The 27374-nt window shown below is 43.4% G+C and overlaps 1 protein-coding gene across 36 annotated transcripts in view; it reads left to right on the forward strand.

Moving 5' to 3' along the window:
* The window catches only part of ANK3 (ankyrin 3), a 1678649-nt gene that overhangs the window by 1410463 nt on the left and 240812 nt on the right, over positions 1 to 27374 (forward strand). For 19 of the 36 annotated variants that reach the window (XM_069240922.1, XM_069240928.1, XM_069240923.1 and 16 more), the window contains 2 exons: positions 24901 to 25007; positions 25943 to 25975. In XM_069240922.1, the coding sequence (XP_069097023.1) occupies positions 24901 to 25007; positions 25943 to 25975 (140 nt within the window). The remainder of the gene's footprint in view (positions 1 to 24900; positions 25008 to 25942; positions 25976 to 27374) is intronic. The other 17 variants (XM_069240927.1, XM_069240931.1, XM_069240939.1 and 14 more) reach the window with 1 other exon arrangement.

Below are 27374 nucleotides of genomic sequence, written 5' to 3' on the forward strand. Positions count from 1 at the left end.
TCAAGACTGGGCCAAGAAATATCTCAAGACTGATTTTTCTAAGGTTTTATGGACTGATGAAATGAGAGTGAGTCTTGATGGGCCAGATGTATGGGCCCGTGGCTGGATTGGTAAAGGGCAGAGAGCTCCAGTCCGACTCAGACGCCAGCAAGGTGGAGGTGGAGTACTGGTTTGGGCTGGTATCATCAAAGATGAGCTTGTGGGGCCTTTTCGGGTTGAGGATGGAGTCAAGCTCAACTCCCAGTCCTACTGCCAGTTCCTGGAAGACACCTTCTTCAAGCAGTGGAACAGGAAGAAGTCTGCATCCTTCAAGAAAAACATGATTTTCATGCAGGACAATGCTCCATCACACGCGTCCAAGTACTCCACAGCGTGGCTGGCAAGAAAGGGTATAAAAGAAGGAAATCTAATGACATGGCCTCCTTGTTCACCTGATCTGAACCCCATTGAGAACCTGTGGTCCATCATCAAATGTGAGATTTACAAGGAGGGAAAACAGTACACCTCTCTGAACAGTGTCTGGGAGGCTGTGGTTGCTGCTGCACGCAATGTTGATGGTGAACAGATCAAAACACTGACAGAATCCATGGATGGCAGGCTTTTGAGTGTCCTTGCAAAGAAAGGTGGCTATATTGGTCACTGATTTGTTTTTGTTTTGTTTTTGAATGTCAGAAATGTATATTTGTGAATGTTGAGATGTTATATTGGTTTCACTGGCAATAATAAATAATTGAAATGGGTATATATTTTTTTTTGTTAAGTTGCCTAATAATTATGCACAGTAATAGTCACCTGCACACACAGATATCCCCCTAACATAGCTAAAACTAAAAATAAACTAAAAACTACTTCCAAAAATATTCAGCTTTGATATTAATGAGTTTTTTGGGTTCATTGAGAACATGGTTGTTGTTCAATAATAAAATTAATCCTCAAAAATACAACTTGCCTAATAATTCTGCACTCCCTGTACAGTACTGGTAAAGCTCTAGGAGTGCCCCCAACGCAAGGGACGCGCAGAGCTCAGTTATGTAGACTTTTCCACAGGGCGCACATCGTGCAGGCGTTTTGCTTTTGTCAGCACCCCGTGGGTTCCATCAGGACCCTCCGTCAGTGCTTGGAGAAACATCATTGGCATAACATCCCTCTCTGAGCTTTGTTACAGCGCTCACCAGAACCTTCACTATTAGACCATCTGCCGAACGAGCCCAGCAGGGGCAGCCTCATCTGCTGCAGGAGTGGTTTGGGGTTGGAATAAGGGGTCCAGGTGGTTGCAGTAAGGGGAGGTTGCAGAAACCACATGAAGGTTTGGCTTGTTTTAGGATCGAGGTTCCAAGATGACATTCTGCTGAGTCAGAAGGAGGCATGACTCGAGCCTTCATTGGCTTGCCTTCATCTTATATATATGTCTGTGTGTGTCATGCCTTTGAAAATAACTGTGGCCCTGTAGCATGTTATAAAGAACACATGTACTAACAAACATGCAGTCACACATTTATTATTCATTTATAACTACAGTACAGTGCAAAGCTAAATCACACTACAGCATAAGTAGCATAAAACACTCCATTCACTGTTTAATGTCTCACCGACTGCACATTTAATGATTTAATAGAGGACACCATTTGGTCTATTTAGCGTGATTTTAGGCATAGTTGTATTCCTTGCTTTCCTGGTTTTGTTTCATGTTTAAAATTCCTTCACAGTTCTAAAGAGCATGGCATAAAACAAATATGTGTGACGTACGTGCATGGCAAGGGTGCGAGTTATAGTTACCTTGGGGCCAGAGTTATGGTTACTTGAAATAACTCTAACTATAACTGCTGAATTTTTATGTTTTTTATGAGTATGTTCAGAACCTAACTATAATGTCCCTGTAACCTTAGGTATTTTAAGTTAATTTTAATAGGTTTTTTAAAATTCTATTTTGTAACTATAGCATCCCTGCAACCTTTGTTTTTTCAGTGAATTTCTATGGTTTTTTAAATGTAGAGTAATTTGAATTACTATATGTAAATCCAACCACCGCCACGCACGACCTGTGGCCAGGTCCTACAGCCAACCCCCTATAACCACCCAACCCCGCGCAAAGCCTTCAGCTGTGCATGGCGGGCAGCCAACCCCAATAATGACCCAATCATGCACGACTGAAGGGTCTTTCTCTTTGGGTGTGAGAATAAGTATGAGAGGGTGTCTCTGGGTGTGAAAGAGTGTGTGTGACGTCAGTGCGTCTATGAGTGGGTGCGTCAGTGTCTGAGTGGGTCTGTGAGAGGGTGTGTGGGGTTCTGAGTGAGTCTGAGTGGGTGCATGAGGATCAGTGGGTCTGTGAGTGGGTACTTGAGGGTCTGAGTGGATTTGTGAGTGGATGTGTGACGTCTGAATGGGTCTGTAAGTGGGCGCATGAGTGTATGAGTGGGTGCATCATTGAGTGGGTCTGTGAGAGGGTGTGTGGGGGTCTGATTGAGTCTGTGAGTGGGTGCATGAGTGTCAGTGGGTCTGTGAGTGGGTACTTGAGGGTCTGAGTGGGTCTGTGAGTGGACGCATGAATGTCTGGGTATGTGAGCTGGTGCATCAGTGTCTGAGTGGGTCTGTGAGTGAGTGCATGAGGTCTTAGTGTGTCTGTGGGTGGGTGAGTGACTCTCTGAGTGGGTGTGTGAGTGTCCGAGTGCTTCATTGAGTGAATGATTTAGTGTATTAATGAGTGAAAGTTTTAAAAACAATGTCGCTGACATTCGTGAATTCGTCACAACGTAACACTGGGGCGCGCACTGAGCATCGCAACGTATTTGCACATATTGCGTGTTGTGAAAAAAATAATTTTAAGGTCATAATTTGACCTTCAAAGACCCATATATCACACCCCTGTGGTCAGGCTACCATCACCCTGAACCTTATGCCACTTTTTATTTTATTTTTGAGCCCTGGGACCGTGTCTCATAACCTAAAATGGTCGCCGCAACATTCTTGTCAGTTTGCAGCCAGCCAATCACAGCATTCCTGCTGGCATGTGCATTCCCAAATTCGCCACAGTCTCTGCAAAAATGTTGTGATTGATCCACAGCCCTAGATATACAATTTTATTTTCCCTTTATTATCTCAAAAACTTCTGAACAGATTTACACCACATAACAGAAAGCACAATCTGCGGAACAAAATCTAGCTTTCTGCTAAATTTGGTGTATTTTCGATCAGTGGTTCGGGCTGTACTCGTGTTCAAAACTCTTATAGGAATTAACATGGGAAACATGTTTTTTGATCCCCCTCTTTGTCTCGGACCCCAGTTGACAGATCACCCCATGCGCCAAAAAAATCACAGGCACACTATTTTGGGGGGAATATTTTGTGAACATCTGTCAAACCAGAATTAAACCACATCTGGCAGGAAGGTGGCTCTTGGTCCAGAAAGAGTGCTTTTTGTTGTGTGGTGTATATCCATTCAGTAGTTTTTGGAATGTTAAACGAAAATGAAGACTTCGCAGATACTCCTGTTCTCCTTCAAAAAGGAATTGTTTGCAGCCATCTTGGGACTCGGCTTCAGCCGAGTCCTGTAAATACGTAAAACAAAAAGGGGGCAGGGTAGGGACACTCTGGCCCCTTAGCTCTGGTCCCAGAGGGGACCCCACCAGGGCAAAAGAGCATAATTTTGCTGTGAATTCACAAGGACGGCGCAAATTTGCAGCAAAAATTTAGAAAAAGCCAAGTGTCTCCCGCACTTGTTTTAGTAGACCCCCTGGGTGGGCCAGGTCCCGTGGGCATATAAAAAATACAGGAGAAAGACGCACGGGGCACTCATCCTGGGCTTATTTATGCCCTGGGAACCGCCACCTCCCTGGGGCTTAAAACAAATAGTATGTGGGGGTACGTGCCCCCCCCAAGGCCTCAGGACCCCCACTTTCCCAGGGCTAGTAATCTATTATATGTTGGTGGGCTGGGCCCGCAACCGAACCCTCCCCTCCCCTACTCAGCTCTGTGGACCACCATGGGGGCGGGTAATGGCTCTGGGGACCGTCACCTCCCAGGGCTACCCTGGGGTGACCACCCCCGGGACATAGCTGTTTTGCTCTGACTTGGTGGGAGCTTTGACATCCCCTGCCAAGTCAGAGCAAACACACTGCTTTCAGCAGGTGAGAGTTGTCAAAGTGCTCTCATCCACTGGAAGCAGAGGCTTCCTCTGTTTCCCTGGCTGCAACAGAGAAAATGATTGCCTTTGCACACAGGGCAGTGCATGTTTAGAAGCAGTCTCTGCGCAAAAGCAATGCTAGCTCCGCAGGAGGCGGGGAGTCAGCTGGGACCGTGGGGGCCTTGAGGCTCCCCCGTGGTCGCTTGGCACACTGGGGGCCTTGGGGATTACCCAGAACAAATGGGCGGGCCCCAGAGATGGGGTCCCTGGGCCAAAATTGACCCAGGGAGGGGGGGGCTATGTGGACTCTCTCCCCCATTTAATTATGGCTGGGCCCCGGGGGAATTGGGTCCTCAGTGCAGAGATTGGTCCGGGGAAGGGACCCCGCCTCCATTTGATAAAGGCCAGGCCCAGGGGAAGGGGGTCCCTGGGGCCGAGATCGGCCCAGGGAGGAGGGGAGCCTCATGACCCCCCTCCTGCATTTAATTGAGGCTGGGCCCAGAGGGATGGGATCCCCGTGGCCGAAATCGGCCCGGGGAGGGTGGGGTGCACAGCTCCTTCTCCCCTATTAAATGAAGGCTGGGCCACAGGGTATGGTCACAGCTAGGTCCAAAGTCAGCCAGAGGAGGGGGGGGACCAAGCGGCCCCCTCCTCCATCTATTTATGGCGATTTATGTATTTTTAGTCTTCTTGGCCTTTCTATAGCAAGATTCATGTTATTACAGAATTCTGGAGAAAGATGCATGAGGAATAACCACATTGCTGAACATGCACAAGGTTGCCTGGAGACATTTCCTCGTGGTCCATTATGCAGCTTTAGTGTAGAATACACAGTGGGCATTTACCCAACAATGGAGCCCTTAGTAAGTAACCAATAGAAAGTACTTCAGTTGGGTAGACATTTTGTGCAAAACTGTGGACTCTTGTTGGATACACAAGCAGGTACGGTTCCTTTGTGGCAGAGTTACTCACACAGCTACTGACACAGACACTCACAGACCCTCTCAGGCTCATGCACCCACTCACAGACACACTCGGAGACTCACGCACTCACTCAGGCGCACTCCAGAGACTCACACACCCACTTACAGACCCACACACCAAATCACAGACCCACTCACTCATGCATTCACTCACAGAACCATTTAGACACTCATTCTCCCAATCACAGACCCAGTTAGACACTCACGCACCCACTCAGTGACTCCTGTACCCACTCACAGACCCACTCAGACTCACACACCCACTCACAGACCCACGCAGACACTTAGACACCCACTAACAGAAATGCTCTCACACCCACTCTCACACTCAGAGACTCCCTATCACACTTACTCTCACAACCAGATAGACACTCTCATACCCAGGCAGACTCTGGCATATCCATTCTAACACCCAGATACACTCTCTCACTCTCCCACACCTATTCTCACACCCAGAGAGACAGGCCCTGCAGCCCACACCCGCCCTACGGGGTTAGCTGTAGGTCGTGCAGGTCTTACGTGCAGTGGATTAACATATAATAATGAAAATCAATTTATGGTTAAAAAAAAAATCCATTGAAATGCACTGAAAAAAGCAAGGGTTACAAGAACATTATAGTTAGGAAATAAAGTTAAAAAAAAACATAGAAATTCACTTAAAAAAAACAAAGGTTACAGGGACGTTATAGTTAGGTTCTGAATTTACTTGTACAAAACCGTAGAAATTTATCAGTTTGAGTTATTTCACGTAGTTATAACTTGCGCCCTAAGGTAACTATAACTTGCACCCTCGCCATGCACTATTACCCTAGATGATATAGCATTCATGACAACATCTACAACTCTTTTAAAAAATATAAATGAAGCATTGGCAGTCAAATTAATGAAGAAAAAACTGTGCATGATGGGGCGTAAGTTACAATTCCTTAGGGCGCAAGTTATAGTTACTTGAAATAACGCTAACTATAATTGCAGATTTGCTAACGTTTTGCATGAGTAAATTCAGACGTTAACTATAACGTCCCTCTAACCTTTGTTTTCTTATATATGTGTGTGCATTTGTGTGTATATATGTTCGATGGCATGTGTAACTGCAGATACACATGCTATGCACAGCTCTTCCGACATCTAGTGTTGGGCTCGGAGTGTTACAAGTTGCTTTTCTTTGAAGAAGTCTTTTCGGAGTCACAGGATCGAGTGACTCCTCCTCTCGGTTACAGTGCGCATGGGCATCGACTCCATTGTTAGTTTGTTTTCTTTCCGCTGTCGGGTTCGGACGTGTTTCCTCTTGCTCCGAGATTTTGAATCGGAAACCTTAGAAAAATCATTTAGTCGTCGGTATTGTTTCAATCATGTTCCATCTAGCCTTGAACCGATAGTACAGTCGGATTATAGACTTCGCCCTTCTGGGCGCGTGCGCCTGACTTGGGCCTGTTCGGGCCTACCACGTGGAAGCCTGATGGGTCGGACTCCATTTCGATTCTGCCCTCGGTGCCACGCAAAGTTTCCCTATACAGACCATTACCTGGTTTGTAATTTGTGTCTTCCCCCGGACGACCAAGAAGAGGATTGTGAGGCCTGTTGATCGCTTCAATCAAAGAAGACCCTGCATGATCGGAGAACCAGAAGGTTAGATATGGCGTTGAAAAGTACAGAACATCTCGGCGTCATGGAAGAAGAACAGGCGCAGAAAGAGGTCTCCATCTGAGACACCGACTCCGAGCAAGAATCGGAAGAAGATAGGCCTATCACTGCTGGCCAGCACGTGAGTACATCTGCCCCTACGTCCATATACAAAAAAACACCAAAGGCCTTTGGTACACCACTGCCAGAAGGCCATGGTTCGACCCCCAAAAAAAGACTGTCGTCGACTGACCATCAGGTTCGGTGCCGGAAAAGGCCACTCCTCCGCCAACTTCGGAGTCGAGTAAATCAGTAAAGAGCTCTGCCTCGGACTCCAGTAAATGTCCTCACTCATCGGAGTAGATTCTTTTACACCCTGCTTTGGAGCCGAAACAACCGACTCAGTTTTCGGGACCGAAAAAGATCCAAACTTCGGAACACAAGAAAGCTTCTTATACAGAGGAACAAGGACTTTCAAGCCGCCTCAAAATTTCGAAGTCAATGCAGGAATCTTACAGACCTTCTGATGAGGGCACTGAGTTTCAGCCAATACTGGAGGTTATGGATGAGAGACAATCCAGAATCCATATACACAAAGAGACTGGCAGAATTGTTACTGCACCTCCTTTGAAAACTAAAAGAAAGCTGGCTTTTCAGGAAGAATTAGACACTGTCCAACAACCAGCAAAAATTTACAAGCAAAAGGAGAAAATAGTACCTGCCCCTACTTCTCCTCCTCATTCACCACAGCTTTCTTTTTCTCCTCCACACACTAGTCCACCACTGTTGCCTTCACCAACTCACTCACAGTACTCTCAGGGGGATACAGTGGATCCTTGGGATTTATACGACGCGGATCCTATTCCAGATAATGATCCAGACTTATACCCCACCAAGCCTTCTCCACCAGAGGGCACTACTGCATACACTCAGGTTGTTTCCAGGGCAGCTGCTTATCATGGGGTGCTTATGCATACTGAGCCCCTAGAGGAGGATTTCTTGTTCAACACTCTGTCCTCCATTCAATCTAGATATCAATGCCTTCCCATGTTGCCTGGAATGGTCAAACATGCTGACCAAATTTTTAGTGAGCCAGTCAAAGCTAGAGTAATTACTCAGCATATTGACAAAAAGTACAAACCTGTTCCTACAGACCCAGAATACATCATACACCAAGTTCCTCCAGATTCAGCAGTAGTAAGTGTGGCTAGAAAAAAGGCTAATAGCCAAACCTCGGGGGATGCTCCTCCACCTGATAAGGAGAGCAGGAAATTTGATACTGCTGGCAAGAGAGTGGCCACACAAGCGGCCAGCCAATGGTGAATTGCAAATTCGCAAGCACTTGTCGCCGGATACGATACAGCCCACTGGGATCAGATGCAAGAACTCCTACGGCACCTCCCAAAGGAATATCAAAAGAGGGCACAGCAGATTGTAGAAGAGGGACAGGCCATAAGCAATAATCAGATAAGGTCTGCCCTCGATGCTGCGGATACAGCAGCCAGAAGTGTTAACACAGCCATTACTATAAGAAGGCATGCATGGCTACGCTCTTCTGGTTTTAAAACAGAAATTTAACAGGCTGTACTCAACATGCCTTTTGACAAGAAACACTTATTTGGGCCCGAGGTCAATACGACCATAGAAAAGCTGAGGAAAGACTCAGACACTGCCGAAGCAATGGGAGCATTATACACGTCACCCTATAGAGGCTCCTTTTGCAGGCCACAATTTAGGGGAGGATTCAAACCACAATCCTCTGAAGCTTCTATATCCTAGGAAAAGCAGGCACAACAGCAGTAACAATATCAGTGAGGGGGATTTAGAGGATCCTATAGAGGCCAACATTTTTGAAACAGAGGCAAGTTCCAAGCCTCAAAACAGGCCACTACACCGTCCAAACAGTGACTTATTTCCCACCCATTCACCCCACACATCTCCTATAGGGGGAAGACTACAGCAATTCCACTCTCATTGGCAAAATATCACCACAGACAATTGGGTGTTATCAATTATCCACAATGGCTATTGCCTAGAATTGATCTCCACCCCTCCAAACATTCCACCACGTTACCACAAATTGTCCCCAGAACACAATGTTCTATTACAACAGGAGGTACAATCGCTTCTTCTAAAACAAGCAATGGAATTGGTCCCACATTCTCAACAAGAAACAGGAGTATACTCAGTATACTTCCTCATTCCCAAAAAAGATGGCACTCTATGGCCTATCCTAGACCTCAGGCCTCTCAATCTATACGTCCTGTCTGAACACTTTCACATGGTAACTCTGCAGGACGTCATTCCACTACTACAGAAACGAGACTACATGACTGCTTTAGACCTTAAAGCTGCATATTTCCATATACCCCTACATCCAGCTCACAGAAAATACATCCGGTTTGTCACAGCAGGAAAGCATTATCAGTTCAGACTCTGCCATTCGGCATAACAACAGCTCCAAAAGTGTTCACAAAATGTCTAGCAGTAGTAGCAGCCTACTTAAGAAGGCAACACATTCATTTCTTTCCATATCTAGACGATTGGCTAATAAAATCAAGCAATTTTACACAATGTCAACAACACACTCAGTACATAATAGAAACCCTAAATACACTATGGTTCACTCTATATTACCAGAAATCTCACCTTCAACCAGCACAAGTACAACCTTACGTTGGTGCTATTCTAAATACTCAAAAAGCCCTAGCATATCCAAATACATAATAAAGGATATAGGCTTTCCAAAATCTCATACCACATATACAGCCAAATCAACAATACACTGTAAGATTTATCATGAAGATTCTAGGAATGATGGTATCTTGCATAGCGATAGTACCACTTGCAAGACTCAACATGAGACCTTTACAACAATGCCTCTCACAACAATGGTCTCAGGCCCAAGGTCAATTGCAATATCTAGTGTTGATGGACCGCCAAACGCACACGTCCCTTCAATGGTGGAATCTCAGCAATCTAATGAAGGGGCGGTCATTTCAAGAAACTGTGCTTCAGACCACAATAACAACAGACGCATCAATGATAGGTTGGGGAGATCATCCAGACAACCTCACCATTCAAGGGGAATGGGATTCCAAACAGAAACCATTTCACATAAACCATTTAGAATTATTAGCTGTGTTTCTTGCCCTAAAAGCATTTCAACCCCTTATCAAACACAAAACTGTTCTGATAAAAACAGACAATATGACGACCATGTATTACCTGAAAAAACAAGGCAGGACACATTCATCTCCACTGTCCCTTCTGGCCCAGACAATACGGAAATGGGCAATTCACAATCACATTCATCTGTTAGCAGCATACGTTCCAGGAAAACACAATCAGCTGGCGGATCTCCTAAGCAGGAACCACCAACAGACGCACGAATGGGAGATTCACTTTCAGGTACTTCAAAAGTACTTTCAAAAGTGGGGAACACCAGAAATAGACTTATTCGCAACAAGTGAAAACGCAAAGTGCCAAATCTTCGCATCCAGACACGCACATTCCCTATCCAAGGGAAATGCTCTATGGATCAATTGGTCAGGGGTATCTGCTTACGCTTTCCCCCCTCTCCCACTCCTTCACATTCTGGTCAACAAACTACGTCAGACATCTCTTATCATGATTCTCATAGCCCCAACATGGGCACGTCAACATTGGTACACCACACTCCTAGACCTGTCAGTAGTACCTCATTCCAAACTACCAAACGGACCCGATTTATTAACAAAAAACAAAGGTCATATCAGGCACCCAAACCCCAGTGCTCTCAATTTAGCGATTTGGCTCCTGAAGTCATGGAATTTGGATACTTAAAACATCCATTAAAATGTATGTAAGTGCTTAAGCAGGCACATAAACCTACTACTAGACAATATTATGCTAACAAATGGAAAAGATTTGTTTACTACTGTCCATCTTAAAACACTTGTCCACTTACAGCATCAATACAAGATATTGTATGCTACCTACTTCATTTGCAGAAATCAAATTTAGCTTTCTAATCCATTAAAATTCATCTTACTGCAATATCAGCATACTTGCAGACTATTCAACACACTTCTCTATTCAGAGTTCTAGTTATAAAAGCCTTCAAGGAACGATTAAAACACATTATTCCGCTTAGAACACCACCTGTTCCTACTTCGAATCTAAATATTGTACTTACCAGACTCATGGGCCCACTTTTTGAACCCATGCATTCTTGTGAGATTATATTTTTAACATGGAAAGTCGCCTTCCTAGTAGCCATTACTTCATTGCGAAGAGTTAGTGAAATACAAGCATTCACTCTTGAAGAACCTTTTTTCCAAGTACACAAACATAAAGTTGTACTTGGAACAAATCCCAAATGTCTACCTTTTCACATAAACCAACCAGTGGAAATGCCAGTCTTCTTTCCACAGCCAGACTCAATTGCAGAAAGAGCCCTTCATACTCTTGACCTCAAAAGAGCTCTAATGTACTATGTAGATAGAACCAAATAACTTTTTGTTGCCTTTCAACAACCGCATAAAGGCAGTCCTATCTCTAAGCAAGGGTTAGCAAGATGTATTGTTAGATACATACAAACATGTTACATTAAGGCAAAAAGGCAACTTTTGATCACACCTAGAGCACATTCTACAAGAAAGAAAGGTGTGTCTATGGCATTCTTAGGAAACATATCAATGGCTGATATATGTAAAGCTGCCACATGGTCTACTCCTCATACATTTACAAAACATTATTGTGTAGATGTATTTTCAAAACAACAAGTCAATGTTGGCCAAGCTGTCTTAAGAACACTATTTCAAACACCTTCAACTCCTACAGGCTAGCCACCTCTATTTTTTGGGATGATTAACTGCTATGTAGTCTATGCATAGCACCTGCATCTGCAGCTACACATGCCATTGAGCGGAAAATGTCACTTACCCAGTGTACATCTGTGTGTCGCATATAGTGCTGCAGATTCACATGCACCCTCCCTCCTCCCCGGAAGCCTGCAGTCGTTCAAAGTTTACCATTTGTACATATGTAGTACATATGTAGATACATTTGCATAGACATCTATTTATATTCTTATACTCTATCACTCCTTCCTTCACCCTTTGCCGGAAAACAATCTAACAATGGAGTCGATGCCTATGCGCACTGTAATTGAGAGGAGGAGTCACTCGATCCTGTGACTCCGAAAAGAGTTCTTCGAAGAAAAAGAACTTGTAATACTCTGAGCCCAACACTAGATGTCCGAAGAGCTATGCATAGCAAGTGAATCTGCAGCACTACATGCCACAAACAGATGTACTCTGGGTAAGTGACATTTTCAATATATATATATCATAAAAAATTGACACCTCTTTGTAATACCAGACATTACTGCATAATACTCATTTTATCAAGAAGGATGACTCAAGCATACTTGCTTGGATTTGAAATATTGCACCCTCTAAGCTACATTACTGTCATCTTCATGCACGTATGTTATATAGTTGGCACCTAATTAAATTAAGTTGTTTTTCTTGTCTCCTAGAACCACCCCTCTCAGCCTCTACCTAACTTCCCTACACCGTCCAACACCTTTGTATCTGCTCCTTCCAACACCAAAATCCATCCTCCGACCACTGACCATTTACATTTAAAGCCGACCTTTATCAACTTGCTTTTGTTCAGTGCGGCTCCAGTTCTGAGTCTGCCCACATCTTAAGTTCTCTCTCACTTTAACCCCCACTAATGCATATGTTGTAGCTCCTTGTTTGAAATGGGGTCTCTAGTTGGCAGAGGTATTCACCTTTGTACAAATAGGGACAAGAGTCCGAGTCAGGGTAAGTCACACACAATCCAAATTATCCTGTGCCCACACTCTGGTAGCTTGGCACTGACCAGTCAAGCTTAACTTAGAATGCAGTTTGGGCAATGTGTAAAGTATTTGTGCAATAAATCATACAGTAACACAGTGAAAACACCTCAAAACAATATAGATTCAATAAGCACACCTTGAGATATTACTTTTGCAAGATTAAAAAGAGTCTTAGAAATCAACAGTTGTCTCTTGGTTTCACAAAGTACCTGGTTTGCGTCAAAAATAACATGCCCGGAGACCGCAGAGGAGTTGTGTGGGAAAAATATGGTGCGTGTCGGATTTTCCGGCGCGGCACAGACAATGCATTGTTTATTTCCACGCTGCAAGGGGCTTTGCATTGGTTTCCGGCGCGGAGGCTTGGTTCCCCACTGTGATGTGGGGATCTTTTTGACACCCAGAGACAATGTGTGCGAATCCTGGGTGTACAAGACGAAGTCACAGGTGTTGAGTCGATCCAGTAAGTGATGCACCAAATTTTCTGTCACTCTGCAGGCGCTGCGTCGATTCTTCACTTGAGAAGTCAGGCTGCGTTGTTCAGGTTCCGCTGTGTGGCAATTTCTCGGTCACACCACGGCTGTGTCTTGTTTCCGGAAGGCTCTGCGTCAATTTTTGTCGCACAAGGAGTTTTCTTAAAGAGATTAAGGCCCTCATTACAACCCTGGAGGTAAAAGACTCTGGGCATGGGCAGTGCAGGAGCCCCCCTGCCATGGCCCATGGAGCTTTTCAGACCGTGAAAAGCGCGACGGATGCAACTACACCCGTCGCTCCGCCGCAACACCGCCGGCTCCATTTGGGGCTGGCTCTCGTGTTGCGGCCGAGATCCCCGCTGGGCCGGTGGGGATCTCCAAATAGACACCATGGGAGTGCGGCCACGTTGGCGGCCACGCAGCGGTTTCAACTTGGCGGGCGGCGCTTGCCGCCTGCCAAAGTTGAATTGAGAGCCTAAGTCTTTTTGGCCCTGAGACTTCAGAAAACAGGAGGCAAGCTCAATCCAAGCCCTTGGAGAGTGCTTCTCAGCAAAGTCAGAGGGCAGCAAGGCAGCAGGGCAACAGCAGGGCAGCAGTCCTTCTCAGTAAAGCAGTCAAGATGAGTCCTTTGGTAACCCAGGCAGATCCTCTTGACAGGTTGCAGGTTCAGAAGTGTCTGATATGGTGGAGTCAGGGATCCAGTTTATATACCCAAGAATGCCTTTGTAGTGGGGGCGACTTCAAAGAGTGGTTTTGAAGTGCACAAGGTCCCTTTTCAGTACAGGTCTGTCTGCCAGGGTCCTAGTAGGGGGTTAGGCAGTCCATTGTGTGAGGGCAGGCCACTATCCTTTGAAATGTAAGTGTAAGGCCCTCCACCCTCCCAGTCCAGGAAGACCCACTCAAGTATGCAGATGAGTGCAGGTATGACTGAGTATCCTGTGTTAGTGGTTGTCTGGGTGAAATGCTCAAGGGAGATGTCAACAAGGCCAGCTCAGATGTGGATTGAAGACAGGCTGTAAGGCAAAGATGGATTTTAAGTGCAGAGAAATGCTCTCTTTCTAAAAGTGGCATTTCTAAAATAGTAATACAAAATCCAACCTCACCAAAATGCAGGATGTTCTCTTACCAGTCTGGCCATACTAAATATGACCTGGTTACCCCTTTCTGATCAGAACCTACCAATCAAACAATATATGAGGATAGCCCTAATGCTATCCTATGAAAGGAGCAGGCCTCACCGCAGTGGAAAATGAATTTGGGAGTTTTCCACTACCAGGACAGATAAAACACACATATTCCTTTTACCTACACAGCACCCTGCCTTAGGGCCCACCTTAGGGGTGACTTGTGTGTAGAAAAAGGGGAGTTTAAGGCTTGGCAAGTACTCTTAAATGCCAAGTCGAAGTGGCAGGGAAACTGCACACACAGGCCTTGCAATGGCAGGCATAAGACATGGTTAAGGGGCTACTTATGTGGGTGGCACAACCAGTGCTGCTTGCCCACTAGTAGCATTCAATTTACAGGCCCTAGGCACACGTGGTGCACTTTACTAGGGACTTAAACGTAAATCAAATATACCAATTGGGAATAAACCAATGTTACCATGTTTAAGGGAGAAAGCATATGCACTTTACCACTGGTTAGCTGTGGTAAACGCAGAGTCCTAAATTAAGCAAAAACAGTGTCAGAAAAGTGGAGAGAGGCAGGCAGAAAGTTGGGGGATGACCACCCTAAGGCTGTCAGGTCTAACACTCCTTGAATTGAAACATAAACAGATGTTAGTACTAAGCATACACAAATATAGGACCCATAAGCACATAATTGCAGTAAGGTTCTACCCTCTAGTTGGAAAAGTGTGTGTCTACACGTGTCTTCAGATATCAGTGTCCATTTTTAGGTTGAGCATAGCAGTGCGCAAGCACAACTCTTTTCTATTCTGTGGGCTTTAACCACGCCCATTTCACTCCCATCACTTTAATTTGTCCCTGGGCCTGCCTTTCAAAATCCCCTTGATTTTCATAGGGAAATGCTTTACATTTGTTCCTTGAGGCTGATTTGTTACCGTCTTGGAGACTGACCCTGTTACATGGATTATTGCACGATTGGTGAGATACTTTAGTGTGGCGCACTATTTTGTTTTCTTTTGTACGGCTTATAGAGCACAAACTCAATCGGAGAACCGCTTTACATGAGTGTGTGAAGTTTCATATAGCTCAGACTCGATTGGAACTGCACTTTACATAACAGTGAAGTTTCATGTAGATCAAACTCAATGAAAGTAGCGCTTTACATGACTATCACAAGTTTAGCAGTTCCAGATATACAAACCGGAGCAGTTACAACATTAAAAACACACTATTCCTCAACACGACTCTCCCAACACAGCAGGAGAGACGATACTACAATATTCACTGCATTCAGGGAAACTCACCCCATAATGCTTTGCAGGCATTTCTTTTTCAAGATATTTTTGCCCATAATTCTGACAATAGGAGCACCATCAAAATGTTCAGCACAACGCATTCTTTTTGTCTAGGTCATCTGTACCTCCCCACATTAGGTTGGGGAGACCCCAAAATAGTAACCTGTTCCACCATTCAATGTCTTTTAAAGCACAATCATGGCTGGAACTTTTGTTTTAAGCTGGGAGTAGTTTCTATTTTAAGGGCCTTCTTTGTAATAGTATTGCAGTAGGCCTGCTAGAGCTCAAAATGTGTAAAGGCACTACGCCATCTAGGAGCTACATATATGATTACACTGCATTACTTTCTAACATTCTGTTTTTATATTGTTAGGCCCTCTAGGAACTTACTATATGGTTACATGAGCATGTTTCTTACAAATGCTATTTTTACTATGGTGTCCTCTGGGGTCTGTACGGAGCATTACAGCCAAACTTCTCAGGGATGTGGAATTTAACAAAATATCTACTTATCCATGGGACAGGTTGCTTTTTAATGTACTTGATCTCTAAAGAAAGTCTACTCGTGTCTTTGGTGCCATGTAGAGCAGCAACACATTATGGCAGCAATCTTATTATGTAAGAGCTCTGATAAAAGCCTCTCTGATTATGCCAGATCTAATACTACAGTAGGGCTTGAATACTATCAATGCCAAGCCCTTCCATAGCAATTTCCTTATTTTGCCACCTTTCCATAAATCTACATACTGGGGCTGGAGGAAGCAGTAAGCAATAGTTCCAGGACTGGAATGTCTTTGAGACTGTGCAAACCTGTTAACTTTGCATGTTTTAAGGATTTTCACCAGCTCTTCTCTAATCCCTTCCCATACTGAGAAAAGTTGGTAATTTACTCTGGACAAGGGCAGAAGTAGAAGTTATTTCAGGGTTGGGGAAAAAAGTGGTTGGCGGAAAAATGACCTTGTTAACACTCAGTAGCTTTCCACATGAGCAAATCTACACATGCATATTTACTCGTGCTAAAATACAGTTCACAAATATTTTCTAGGAGTACAATTTTCTGGTCTGCTTCTGTAAATTCTTGTGAATTCCTGAAAGACACTAATGCAAAGACATACACCATAGGTGCACTTTTGTGACTTTCTTTAGGAATTGGGCCCCTAATTAGGTCTGGCGTTAACTAAGACTTTTTGTTTTTATTAAAATTCTATTTCTCTCTCTAGCCATTTTTCAGCTAGCTTTATTGTGAGTGATAGCATTCTGCTCTCCCACAGTACCAGGAACGACTATGGCAATGTGTGTATTTTGAGACAATTTTTGTTTTGTTTTTTGCCAATGTTTGTTACAAACGCGAAGGCCTGTCACTTCCTACAACAATAAAGGTTAACAAAAGCCATGTCAAAACAAGACACGCATTGACAAAACCAAAAGATTGACCACCGTCAGATCGGTTGGTTTTGCCTGTGCTTGTTTATTTTTATGTTTCATATAACCTTGTTGAAAATGGTTTCATTGATCTTCTATAATGAATATTTTTTTAAATGCTCGCATGCTTCACACATTTTACTAAATTATACTTAAAAGAAATAGTACCTAAAATGTCACATTATTTTAGCAACAAAAGTCTTTTTCATACTTGCATTTTTTTTCTGCACATTTTTATTTTGAAAGCAAAGATTATCAATCTTGCTTACAAGCCTCTACAAACATATACATCTAAACATAAAGCATTCTGGGAGCATTATACATATCATCATGTTAAACTTTTCAAACGCGTGTTCACATTTATTTTACTGGAACCACTGTCAGTAGTGCAATGTGACTTTGCAACGATTATTTAGCACGCTCACCCTAATAATAAAGGCTCTGCATTAATAAACCATAAATAGAAGTTCGAACAGCATTACCATATGGACACAAATATTACCTCAACTGCAGCTAGTTTCCTTCCATCTAAACTGGTAGCCAATAGGGTTCATGCTGTAGGGGGTTGGGCCTACTTGTCCCCAGGGCAAAATAAATATAAAAACCTGTTGTCCTGGACCCCAAACAATATGTTCGGGCGTAGAGCTATAGGAATTCCACATCCCTGGCTACTGCTATATTAATTGCACTTGGGAAACTCACCCCATAATGCTTTGCAGGGCATTTCCTTTTCAAAACAGTTTCCCCATAACTCAGCCTGTGGTGGTCCTAGGACACTAAGACCACCATCAAAACGTTTAGCACGACACACTCTGTCTGTCTATCTTTCTGTTCCCACACTAGATTGGGGGGACACCAAAATAGCAACCTCTCCCCCCATTCATTGTCTTTTTAAGCACTCTCATGGCTGAAACTTTTGTTTTACAGCTGGGAGTAGTTTGTATTTTAAGAGCCTTCTTTGTAATAGTATTGCAGTAGGCTTGCTATGCCTCAAAATGCGTAAGCACTACGCCCTCTAGTGGCCACATATATGATTACACTTCATTACTTTCTGTTATTCTATTTTCAAGTCGTTCTGCCCTCTAATGGCTGACTGTAAAGTCACATGATCAAGTTTCTTACAAATGCTGTTTTTATTAAGGTGTCCTCTAGGGGCCTTTCTGAGCATTACAGTAAAGGCACTACAATATTCGCTGCACTTTGAAAACTCATCCCATAATGCTTTGCGGGCCATCCCCATTACAAAACATTTTTGCCCATCACTCACCACACAACGTGCTCTTTGTGTCTAGGTCATCTCTGGGTCCCCACACTAGATGGCGTGGGGGGCAAAATAATAATATAAAACAATAAAATAATAATGGCAATACTTGGATTTTTTGCTGCAGATAGAGGAAGCAGGTAAATGGAAGTGTTTTTGTTATATGCAGGGCCACTATAATGTTGTGGCAAAGATGGCCAAATTATGTGGCAGAATTGACCAATTTATCTGGCAAGAAAAGTCCAGTTAGGCATTCACAATGCCAATAGCTCTAACTCAAGCAAATGTGAGACCTATTGCATTGCAGAGATTTCAGTATCTATTTTTCTACAAGCTTTCTAGGCTCAGATCACCTTGAAATTATGTCAGTCGCCTTTAAGCAATGTCTTTCAAGATTGCCCACTTCTTGAAATAACCTGCAAAGCCAGATAGATAATCTGTCAAAATTAGAGCAGGGTTTGCACGTGCTCTAGCACGTGAACGTGTTGTCAGCTACATGTGACCTACTAGTTTGGTTAGTCAGATCTTAATTAACAATTGGGCGAGAGGCCCTGCCAGAGGACAGCACACGCTTTTTGTATATCAAAGGTTTCCCAATGTCACGCAGCACTATGACTCAACTGAACCTTTTGTTGCTTATCAGAAGGTCGTGCTACAAGCTGTTTAGGAGAGCTCTAGAGCCACAGCCCAGCTAAGCAAACAGTTTACACCTTCATGAACAGGAGGTGTGTACAAACCCAGCTTGTACAATGGTTTTACTGATGGCCTGTTAATGTGTCTCTGTGGTGCCTTTCAGCGAATGCTGAGCTCCTGACAATTGTGCTGCCACGTGACAGTTGGTGGAATAGCTGTCATCCCACCAGCTCATTCATGAAAAAAACAACCAACTGGCTCTAGGCTGCACAAAATGAGCCCAAATGAATAAAAGCCACACTCATTCTTTGCCAGTATTTACCTCTGTATGCCGTGCTCCTCCTACGTTGTTGTCCTCTGCACAAAGTGTCACCTAATCTGAGAGAGATTGGTAGCCTGCTGACATGCCGTAGTACGAGCCACTGATGACACAATACAGACTTGAATAATGGAATTACTTGGCGTACTTTGTCGCCCTCTTAGATCTTGGAGCCACTTTTGACACAGAGCATATCATCTTGCTGTCCCACTACCCTTTCATGACACTTCTGAATCTGCATTGCCCTGTGTGCCTCCACCTATCTGCTGTTTAAAGGGACAGTGTTAGAACTATTTGTATTATCAGATTTCTATACACACTGCATAAGATACACCGAGTTTCTTAAAGGATTAAGGCTGTGCATGCAATACAATATTGTGTGTGGGTTCCAGATCACACAGGATTAAAGGAAGAAGGAATATGTAACTGGGACAACATTAGTTAACACATTGTACAGTTTTCATAATTTTCACTGTAATTGTCCTATAGTTTGAGAAGCTAGAAGATGACAACGTCCATAAATGTATCTGGCAGTTGCATAAGACTGTAATGAAAATGTGGTTGACAAGAGCATACCTCTTCATTAGACGTAAACTAGCAGTGTATTCCACCAGCGACATTTGCACCGTTTGCAGAAATTACTCTGGCAGTGTTACGCCTTTAGTGGCACAGTCAGAAAATATTCTAAATCCAGAGGATTTTGTACAATAGACCAGCACAAACTGAATGACAACATGTCCACAGATCGAATTATGTTCATATATCTATTGAGACTGGGATCTTTCCAAACAGCCTGCAGCTGTATCCACATCCACACTTCTAATGAACAAAGAAGGAGGTATGCTATTGAAGGAGTGAGTGAACTGAGAAGAAAATGCTTATTAAAATATATCAGAGAAGACTTGCTAAACTGTGGATACAAACTGACTACCCCTTTCTTTTTGGGCGCATCATTGCTTTTGGGACCCAGGTCTTTGATACAGGTTGTGGTTACTTAGGCCCTCATTCCAACCCTGGCGGTCATAGACCGCCAACAGGCTGGCGGTGCTTCATTTGGTATTCCGACCGCGGCTGTCGCCCAGCCGGGTCCGGCGGTTTCCCGCCGGATTAGCCTCGGCTGGGAGAATCCTCCATGGCGGCGCTGCCCCCTTCCCGCCAGCCTGTTTCTGGCGGTTTTCACCGCCAGAAACAGGATGGCGGGAACGGGTGTCCTGGGGCCCCTGGGGGCACTGTCTGCCTATACTGCACCCGTCGCACACCTGCAACACCGCCGGCTCCATTCGGAGCCGGCTTCAGTGTTGCAGGCCCTTTCCCGCTGGGCCGGCGGACGCTCCCTTGGTGGGTGCCCGCCGGCCCAGCGAAAAAGTCTGAATGGCCCCCGCGGTCTTCTGACCGCAGAGCGGCCAATTGGCGGTCCAAGTTTGGCAGGCCGCAACCGCCGCCCGCCAAACTTAGAATGACCCCCTTAGTGCGATGGTGGTTTATTGCAGACCGTTCACAAAAGATTCTTCCCAAGATGTTGATTTGGTGCAATTTTGAGCCCATATCTTTTTTGACACTGTAAGGTTCTCCTGGTGGTGAGAAGCATAATGTGGTAAATTCCACCTACATCCCAGTGCACCAGAAATCCTCACTAGTCACACCTCCAGCTACCAACACTTCTCAAGGTGCTATTAACTCCATAAATTAAATTACTTACAATTATTTTGTGGATGCTCTTGTTTAGTCTCCCATGGACATTTGTGTAATGCATTTAGTTGTTAGGCGTATCCGCTCCAGAGACCCTGCATAAAGGGGAGTTCCTGGTGGTCCATATTACTTTGTACATCAGGAGATTCTGCTTCATCATCTAATAATGTGGTGTTCTGAGATGGAGGACTTTGGTCCCCTTCCTAAGGAAGCTGCTAGTCTCTTGGTGTCCCATGTGATCTTCTGTAGGGGAAAAGATGGTTGCCCGGTATGATCTTAAGCAGATACTGCATGGTTACTCTAGTAGTTATTTTGTCTTCCTCATATATCTTGTAAAGATGGATAAAGAATAGCAGTCCTTTGCAAAACCTGGAAACATTTTAGGGAACTTAAAGTTCAGGACCTGTTCTTCAACAGGTAGGGCGCCTATAGGATGAGCAGGAAGCACAGAGGACAATATGATGGGAGTATTGTATGGAGGCACATCAAGTTAGGCTGGTCTGTAAACCTATTCATTTGATAGTACCCATACACCCGCTTTAAACTTTTTCCAGGAATGTTTCAGAATCCAGCACCGCCAAAAAATGCTAGGAAACAATTTTGCCAAAGGACTCATTTTACAGCACATTTTCCTAGATATTTTTGGTGAATTTTATAGATTTAGGAGGCATCTTCGCTGGTGGTGGAGCTAGAGAAGAATATGTTGACATTCCTTGTTCCTGGGCTAGTTAACTACTGATCATAATATTTGAGCTAAATACCATTGGAAAAGACACTTTTATATATTATTGTATTGCCATCATATGCCAGTTTCATTTCATTAACTGATAGTTGTTGCAGTATTTCAGGGCATGGTTAAATCCATTAGGGCCCTCTTCAGTATAAAAGATGATAAACATAGGGTAAAAGCAAAAGTCATTTTGGTGTCACAAAGCATAGTTTGCCTTAGCAGTCCCTCATAGTGAAAGGAACTGTCTTATGGGCCTGCTCTTTGTGAAAGCCCCCAAAATAAATATAAATATAATTTTAATGAAATCAAAATGCCTTGGCTAACACTGGATCAAACCGTCCTAAATCCATACATTTCAGACCAAATGCAGAACCCTTAGACCAGAGGTCACTGTCACTTTATCTTTCACCGGTAGGAAATACTGGCAAAGGGATGTGCACATTGGGACCCACCATGTCACTCTACTGCCGTCTTCTTGAGAGGTACCCCGAGCTTCCATCTAGGATGCTTCCATGGCCCTATTAGAGCACCCCTAAATACCCACTGGATCGGGAACTGGAGGAATGAAGAAAGCCAGGGAAATTTCTGTGTGCATTGAGCAGCTATGGGAGTCCCCGGATAAGGCTGGAGCGTGGGAATAATGACCAGAAATGGGTGATTCCGTGTGAATCAACAATTCCTTCAATTATTCCCCTTTCTGTGAGTAGAAACTCGGAGTACCGCAGCAATGCAGCATCCAGGAAGACTTTAAAGTCCTTAGAGAGACTCTGCACTGCTAGTACTTCCAGTAAAGATGCTGTGGGAAATCAGCTGTTCCATGTACGGATGGATGTACTGATTCTTTGTGAGCAGGAGGAATGATAGAAGTGCTCCACTGGCCCCTGACAGGAGAGAGGCCTGCTTAAACCCAGCTCTCTGGCTTTTCTTTGGCGTTCCCTCTCTTTGTCTCGCCTGCCGGGACAGCTGACAGATAGCAGAGCAGCATAGCCCGTTGAACCTCAGAGGCACGCAGCAGATGAGACTCGCAAAGCCGTGTGATTGTTCGGGCAGCTGGGATTTGTGGCGGCTCCAGACCTCTGAGTCATGCACACACTGCGTATTCTAGTCCCCTGTGCCCTGAGAAATTTCTGATTTCTGTTTGCAGGCTGTTCGTTATCATCACAGCGAGCGGTGTACGAGATGTTGCTTTACTCGTAGGTTTTAGTGAATTCAAACAGTGTTTAGAGGGAAGACGTTTTTATTTTGTTACCAGTAAATATGAAAACGTTAGTGTCTGCCAAATGAGTGAGTTCGAATTTCATTTCGACGGTATTATACCTCCAGGATGGGGCAAAAACGTGTGCTGCTTTAGCATAAGGGACAACCTTAGCCATGTGTGGGCGCGAGCTGCGTCTCCTTCCAGTAACAACCTAGACAGCCTGCAAGCATCCCCTCGTCCTAGAACCAGCCGTATCTTCGACTGAAAGGAATTCTTTCACGTTACCAAACACTAACTACAACTTTTATTGTAAATCGCTGGTTTCGATAGCAACAAATTAAAGGCTTAGCTAGACGTCTGTCATCTGCGGGTGCCATGTTTGAAAGATATCAAAAATATAGTTCGCAGCAAAGGTTTGCGAAATAGCTTTTATAGCTGCTTCCTCGGGGTTAGTGTTGCTTAACTTTTATCAGGCAGCTCGGCCCCTGGATGGACTTTACAGTGAAGAAACTGCTTATTTATAGAAACATTTTCAAGTCAAGAAAGACTCCGTGCCAAAAGTGGCTGATCCAGCATAATTATAGATGGGAGTTGCACAGTTGCATGCCTGATTTAGAACACAAAGTTCAGTAAAGTAGCGACGTGTACTCGTCCACACAAGCCATTCTCAAACGCCTTTCAAGTCGTTTTAGCAGTTGAGCACGTTTGTAGCCCGTTTCTCGATTTTCACGGTTTTCTTGACAAAATGTAAAGAATTAAAATGTAAAAAAAAAAAAGTAGCAACAAAACCTACTTCCTATACAGAAAAGTAAAATACTTTTCATATAACAGCATTAACATACAGAACACTGGCACAAATTAAATAAATAGAAATTGCACTAGATGAAAGGTTTCAGCATCCTGCGGAAATATGGGCATCCACCGATGCAAGCTGCTACTATCTTTAGACATGACTGGCACTGCCCTTGTTGGCTCTGAAGACTGGGGTCAAGAAAGTAGTGGTTAGAGCAGAAAGTAAACGGGACATTGAGGGAGCTGCTTACTTGCTGTTCTTTCCACTGAGATCCCTATCCCTATCCCTTTAGCAAGTAATAGGAGGCTGATGTGTGGTCAGGGGTTTACTCCGTGGTGTCAAAAGGTGTGTGATCGCACTTCAGACAGATCTGCCATTTTGGTGAATTGCCCTAAGTGTAAGCAGTTCAGCAGCTTTCACATAGTCAATGGCCATTCCAAAATCGTGGCATTAATTTGAAATATGGACATTCAGCAAATACATTCAAGAACAGAAGCTACTTTCATCTCATCCAGAACATAAAGACTGCTCTTGATCCTATCATTACCGGGTGCCAAGCCAAGGCCTAAGGACATAAATAAGCATGGCTAAAAGCTTAGTTTCCACCTGCTGCCTCAAAATGCAGTGTCTAGGAATACAGGAGTGCTTGGATAATTGGACAGTGTCCTTGACTAAGAAGACAGCTCATCGAATGCCTGTCATCAAAAGTACTTGTTGTTAAATTACCATGCCTGACACTTAATAATATGTATTGGAGTGCCACTTGAATGTTTGAACAGATGTATCAGTTGGCGCATTGCAGAATGATCATTCAGGTACGAAAGTTTTCTAACACCGAATTCCCTAATTTTAGATGTATCCAGTTTCTTGGGACGAACTATTTTGAGATGGGATATATACCATCGAATCGTGGAAAGGCGTGGTGCCATTGGGGCTAGAGAATGCTGTCTCTTTTGCATGAATAATTCCACAAGGGATTCTTTCCTTAATCCACTCAGGAGGAGCTTTAAATCCTATAGAGGCAGCTCACCTTGCATCGTGTGCTGACTTCATATTTTAAATCAACCAGTAACGAAAATGCATATTGTCATTAAGTGATGAAAATATGAACATATAGCCATTATCATACAGTCTCTGTGGGTGTCAGCCGCTCCGTTTGATTTTGTTAATCATCAAAATATTTATTAAAGTTTGTACTTGAGACTTTTCTAAAGTGGTGAGTTTTTTGATTAAGACTTTTTCTGAAGATGTGAATGTTTTTGTTTATGAACATTTGCGCCCACAATGTCTTACTTTTTTTTTTTTTACAGCATATGCTCACTAAACAGAGAGACTTTCAGAGGTCTGTGCTTTTCGTTGCTAATGTGTTTCTTTTTATGTTGCTAGCATCAGTCGCTTACTAGGGAGTGTGACTCTGATTCCCTCAAACATTATAGTTGGACAGCAGACACCATGGACAATGTGAACCTTGTCTCGAGTCCAGTACATTCGGGGTAAGTCATCTAAGATCTTCATTGTTCATGTAGCTGATGATGTAATGGTACTTGCTAACTTTTATTAGTGCATGGGGTGTGTATAAAGACATTGGGTTATATTAGGGAGACTGTTTATGAAGCACTTGCAGTCTTTAAACAGAGTGGAAGTAACTGCAGACTCTGAAAAGAATAGAAATAGGCACAACATTTGAAAGGAAGGGAAATAGCTGTAGTGTGTGGACAGGAGGGAGGCAGATGCAAATTTGCTTCTAATACAGTTTGTTTAAAAGCATTTGTTTGTTTTGTTTTGTTGAGTTAGCACAGTAATCAGCTCCATTTTGAATGTAATGCAACTACGTATGGAAAATATTTTGTTGTTAGACCGAACAAATAATTATTTTCAGATTGTCCAGTTCTATTCCTAATGTTAGTACATCTGGCCCTTAGTCCTTATCTAGGATAGGAATGGAGAGGAAGTACCCCACAATTTGGGGGGTGGAGGTTGTAGGAGAAAGGGGGAGGATATTTTGGCTTAGGAGAAAGAAAAGAAAAGTTTGCCATGCAAGTGCATGTGTGCAGCATATTCAGGCGTGTGTGACCTTGGCAGTATCCTGAATCTTTCGTGAATTCCATCATAGACAGCGATTTACTTCAAAAGTCGGCATAATACTGCTGGAGTGAATTTACGATATTGTTTAATAAGTAGGGCCCGAACAGATCAACATTTTTTATTCAATGTAAATGTATTATGTTAGAGAGAGCGTCATTCTTTGTGCTTTATGTCAAATATTAGAACTGAATGTTAAAAATAACATTTGACATACATTATTTTTTCCTGATTTTGTTTTTGTTTGCTGACCATTGCTCATAATTTATGACAGAAGTATGCATTTTCCGTTTAATTGTCTAATTTTTAATGTTGCGTCTGATTTGATTTGTACATTACTTTGCAGCTATTTCTCTCCACTTCCCCAGTATGATGCAAGGTGATCAGTCTTAACTTTGTGTGAAGTCTAACTTTGTGTGCAATATTTCTTGCTATTAATCCGTAGTCAGTACCTGCACAGCTTTTAGTTTTACGTATACATGTTGACATATCCAAAAGAATGTTATTATTATTATTACTATTAATATATATTTTGGTTCTGCGTTGCAATTTTGCCAGAGGCCACTTCTTAGCACGTACTGAGAGGAAGAAGTGGATCATATTTAAGCTTTACCCACAGTTTTAAAACCTGGCAAACTGAGAAGACTTATGTTTTGTGTTTACTAATGACGCATGGAGTATTCTATTAAAATTCCTGTTCAGGATGATTTGTTAATGGCTCGATGTTCGGTGCCTTTCCCAGTTCCCCAGGCTACTTGTTTGTGCAACAGAGTTACATAATTAATTAGTTATTTCATTGTTTTACATAGCGCACCAAAACCCTTGACATGGTGGCTAAGCGCTTTACAGAATGAGTGGCATCATTACATATAGAGGTGAACATTAAAAGTAAATAAAGATGCATGCAGCAAACAATTGCTAAAAGCATAGTACAGAGACATACGCAAGGTATAGATGTAATATGAAGCTCCGGTAAGAAGTCCTTGTACGCTTATAGCATAAGGGTCTGAATTAGGTGTATTAATTAAAGTACAGCTGTAGTGATGTCTAGTTATGCAGCAGTAGTGTTAATAGCGGAGTGAAAATCTTAAGCATATTGCGATCACTTGTAGTTGTGATCATCTACTGATGTTTAATAATATGCATGTAGGCGCTTTTTCCAGTTGAGGGCATCCGCATGGCCGATTGCTGACTTGTGGATACCCTCTTGGAAAAGTACCATCCTCCTGTTATGTTTTGGTCCGGCAGATGTCCCATATGAGAAACAAACAGCGGACAAAGCAGAAGTGCACTGATTTACACTTGGCATGACCCCAGGCAAAACATGACTCCTGTATCACTGTGCTTTCCGTCCTGCTTCACATAGGGCTAATTTTGCAGTGAACAAAGCTTTTCAGTGTGTCCCAAGCATATTTACAAAGAGGACTTTAAAACGTAGATTGTGAGGCATATTATTTACTTCTCCTTCCCTGAATCTTAGCCCTTGCACTGATTCATTGATCTTATTTCCGTTTTATACTTGCTTGATGCCATCCTGTTGATTTTAAGATTTCATTTTATTTGCATGAGTAAGTTGTGTGGACCAACCTTTTATAGATTTCATCAAATTGTCCTCCAAAAGTGTAAATAAATAGCCAATTAGCACATGCAACAAATACCCATAATAAAAAAAATAAGATTGTCATATTGAAACTGTCAGTCTGTAATTTCTGCAGCATGAGGTGTGGTTTCCACTGGGTGGAACAACAAGGCAAACAAGACAACAAGGCAAACAGTGA

The sequence above is a fragment of the Pleurodeles waltl genome, chromosome 6 (assembly GCF_031143425.1).
Source record: "Pleurodeles waltl isolate 20211129_DDA chromosome 6, aPleWal1.hap1.20221129, whole genome shotgun sequence".
In the NCBI taxonomy this organism is placed as follows: domain Eukaryota; kingdom Metazoa; phylum Chordata; class Amphibia; order Caudata; family Salamandridae; genus Pleurodeles; species Pleurodeles waltl.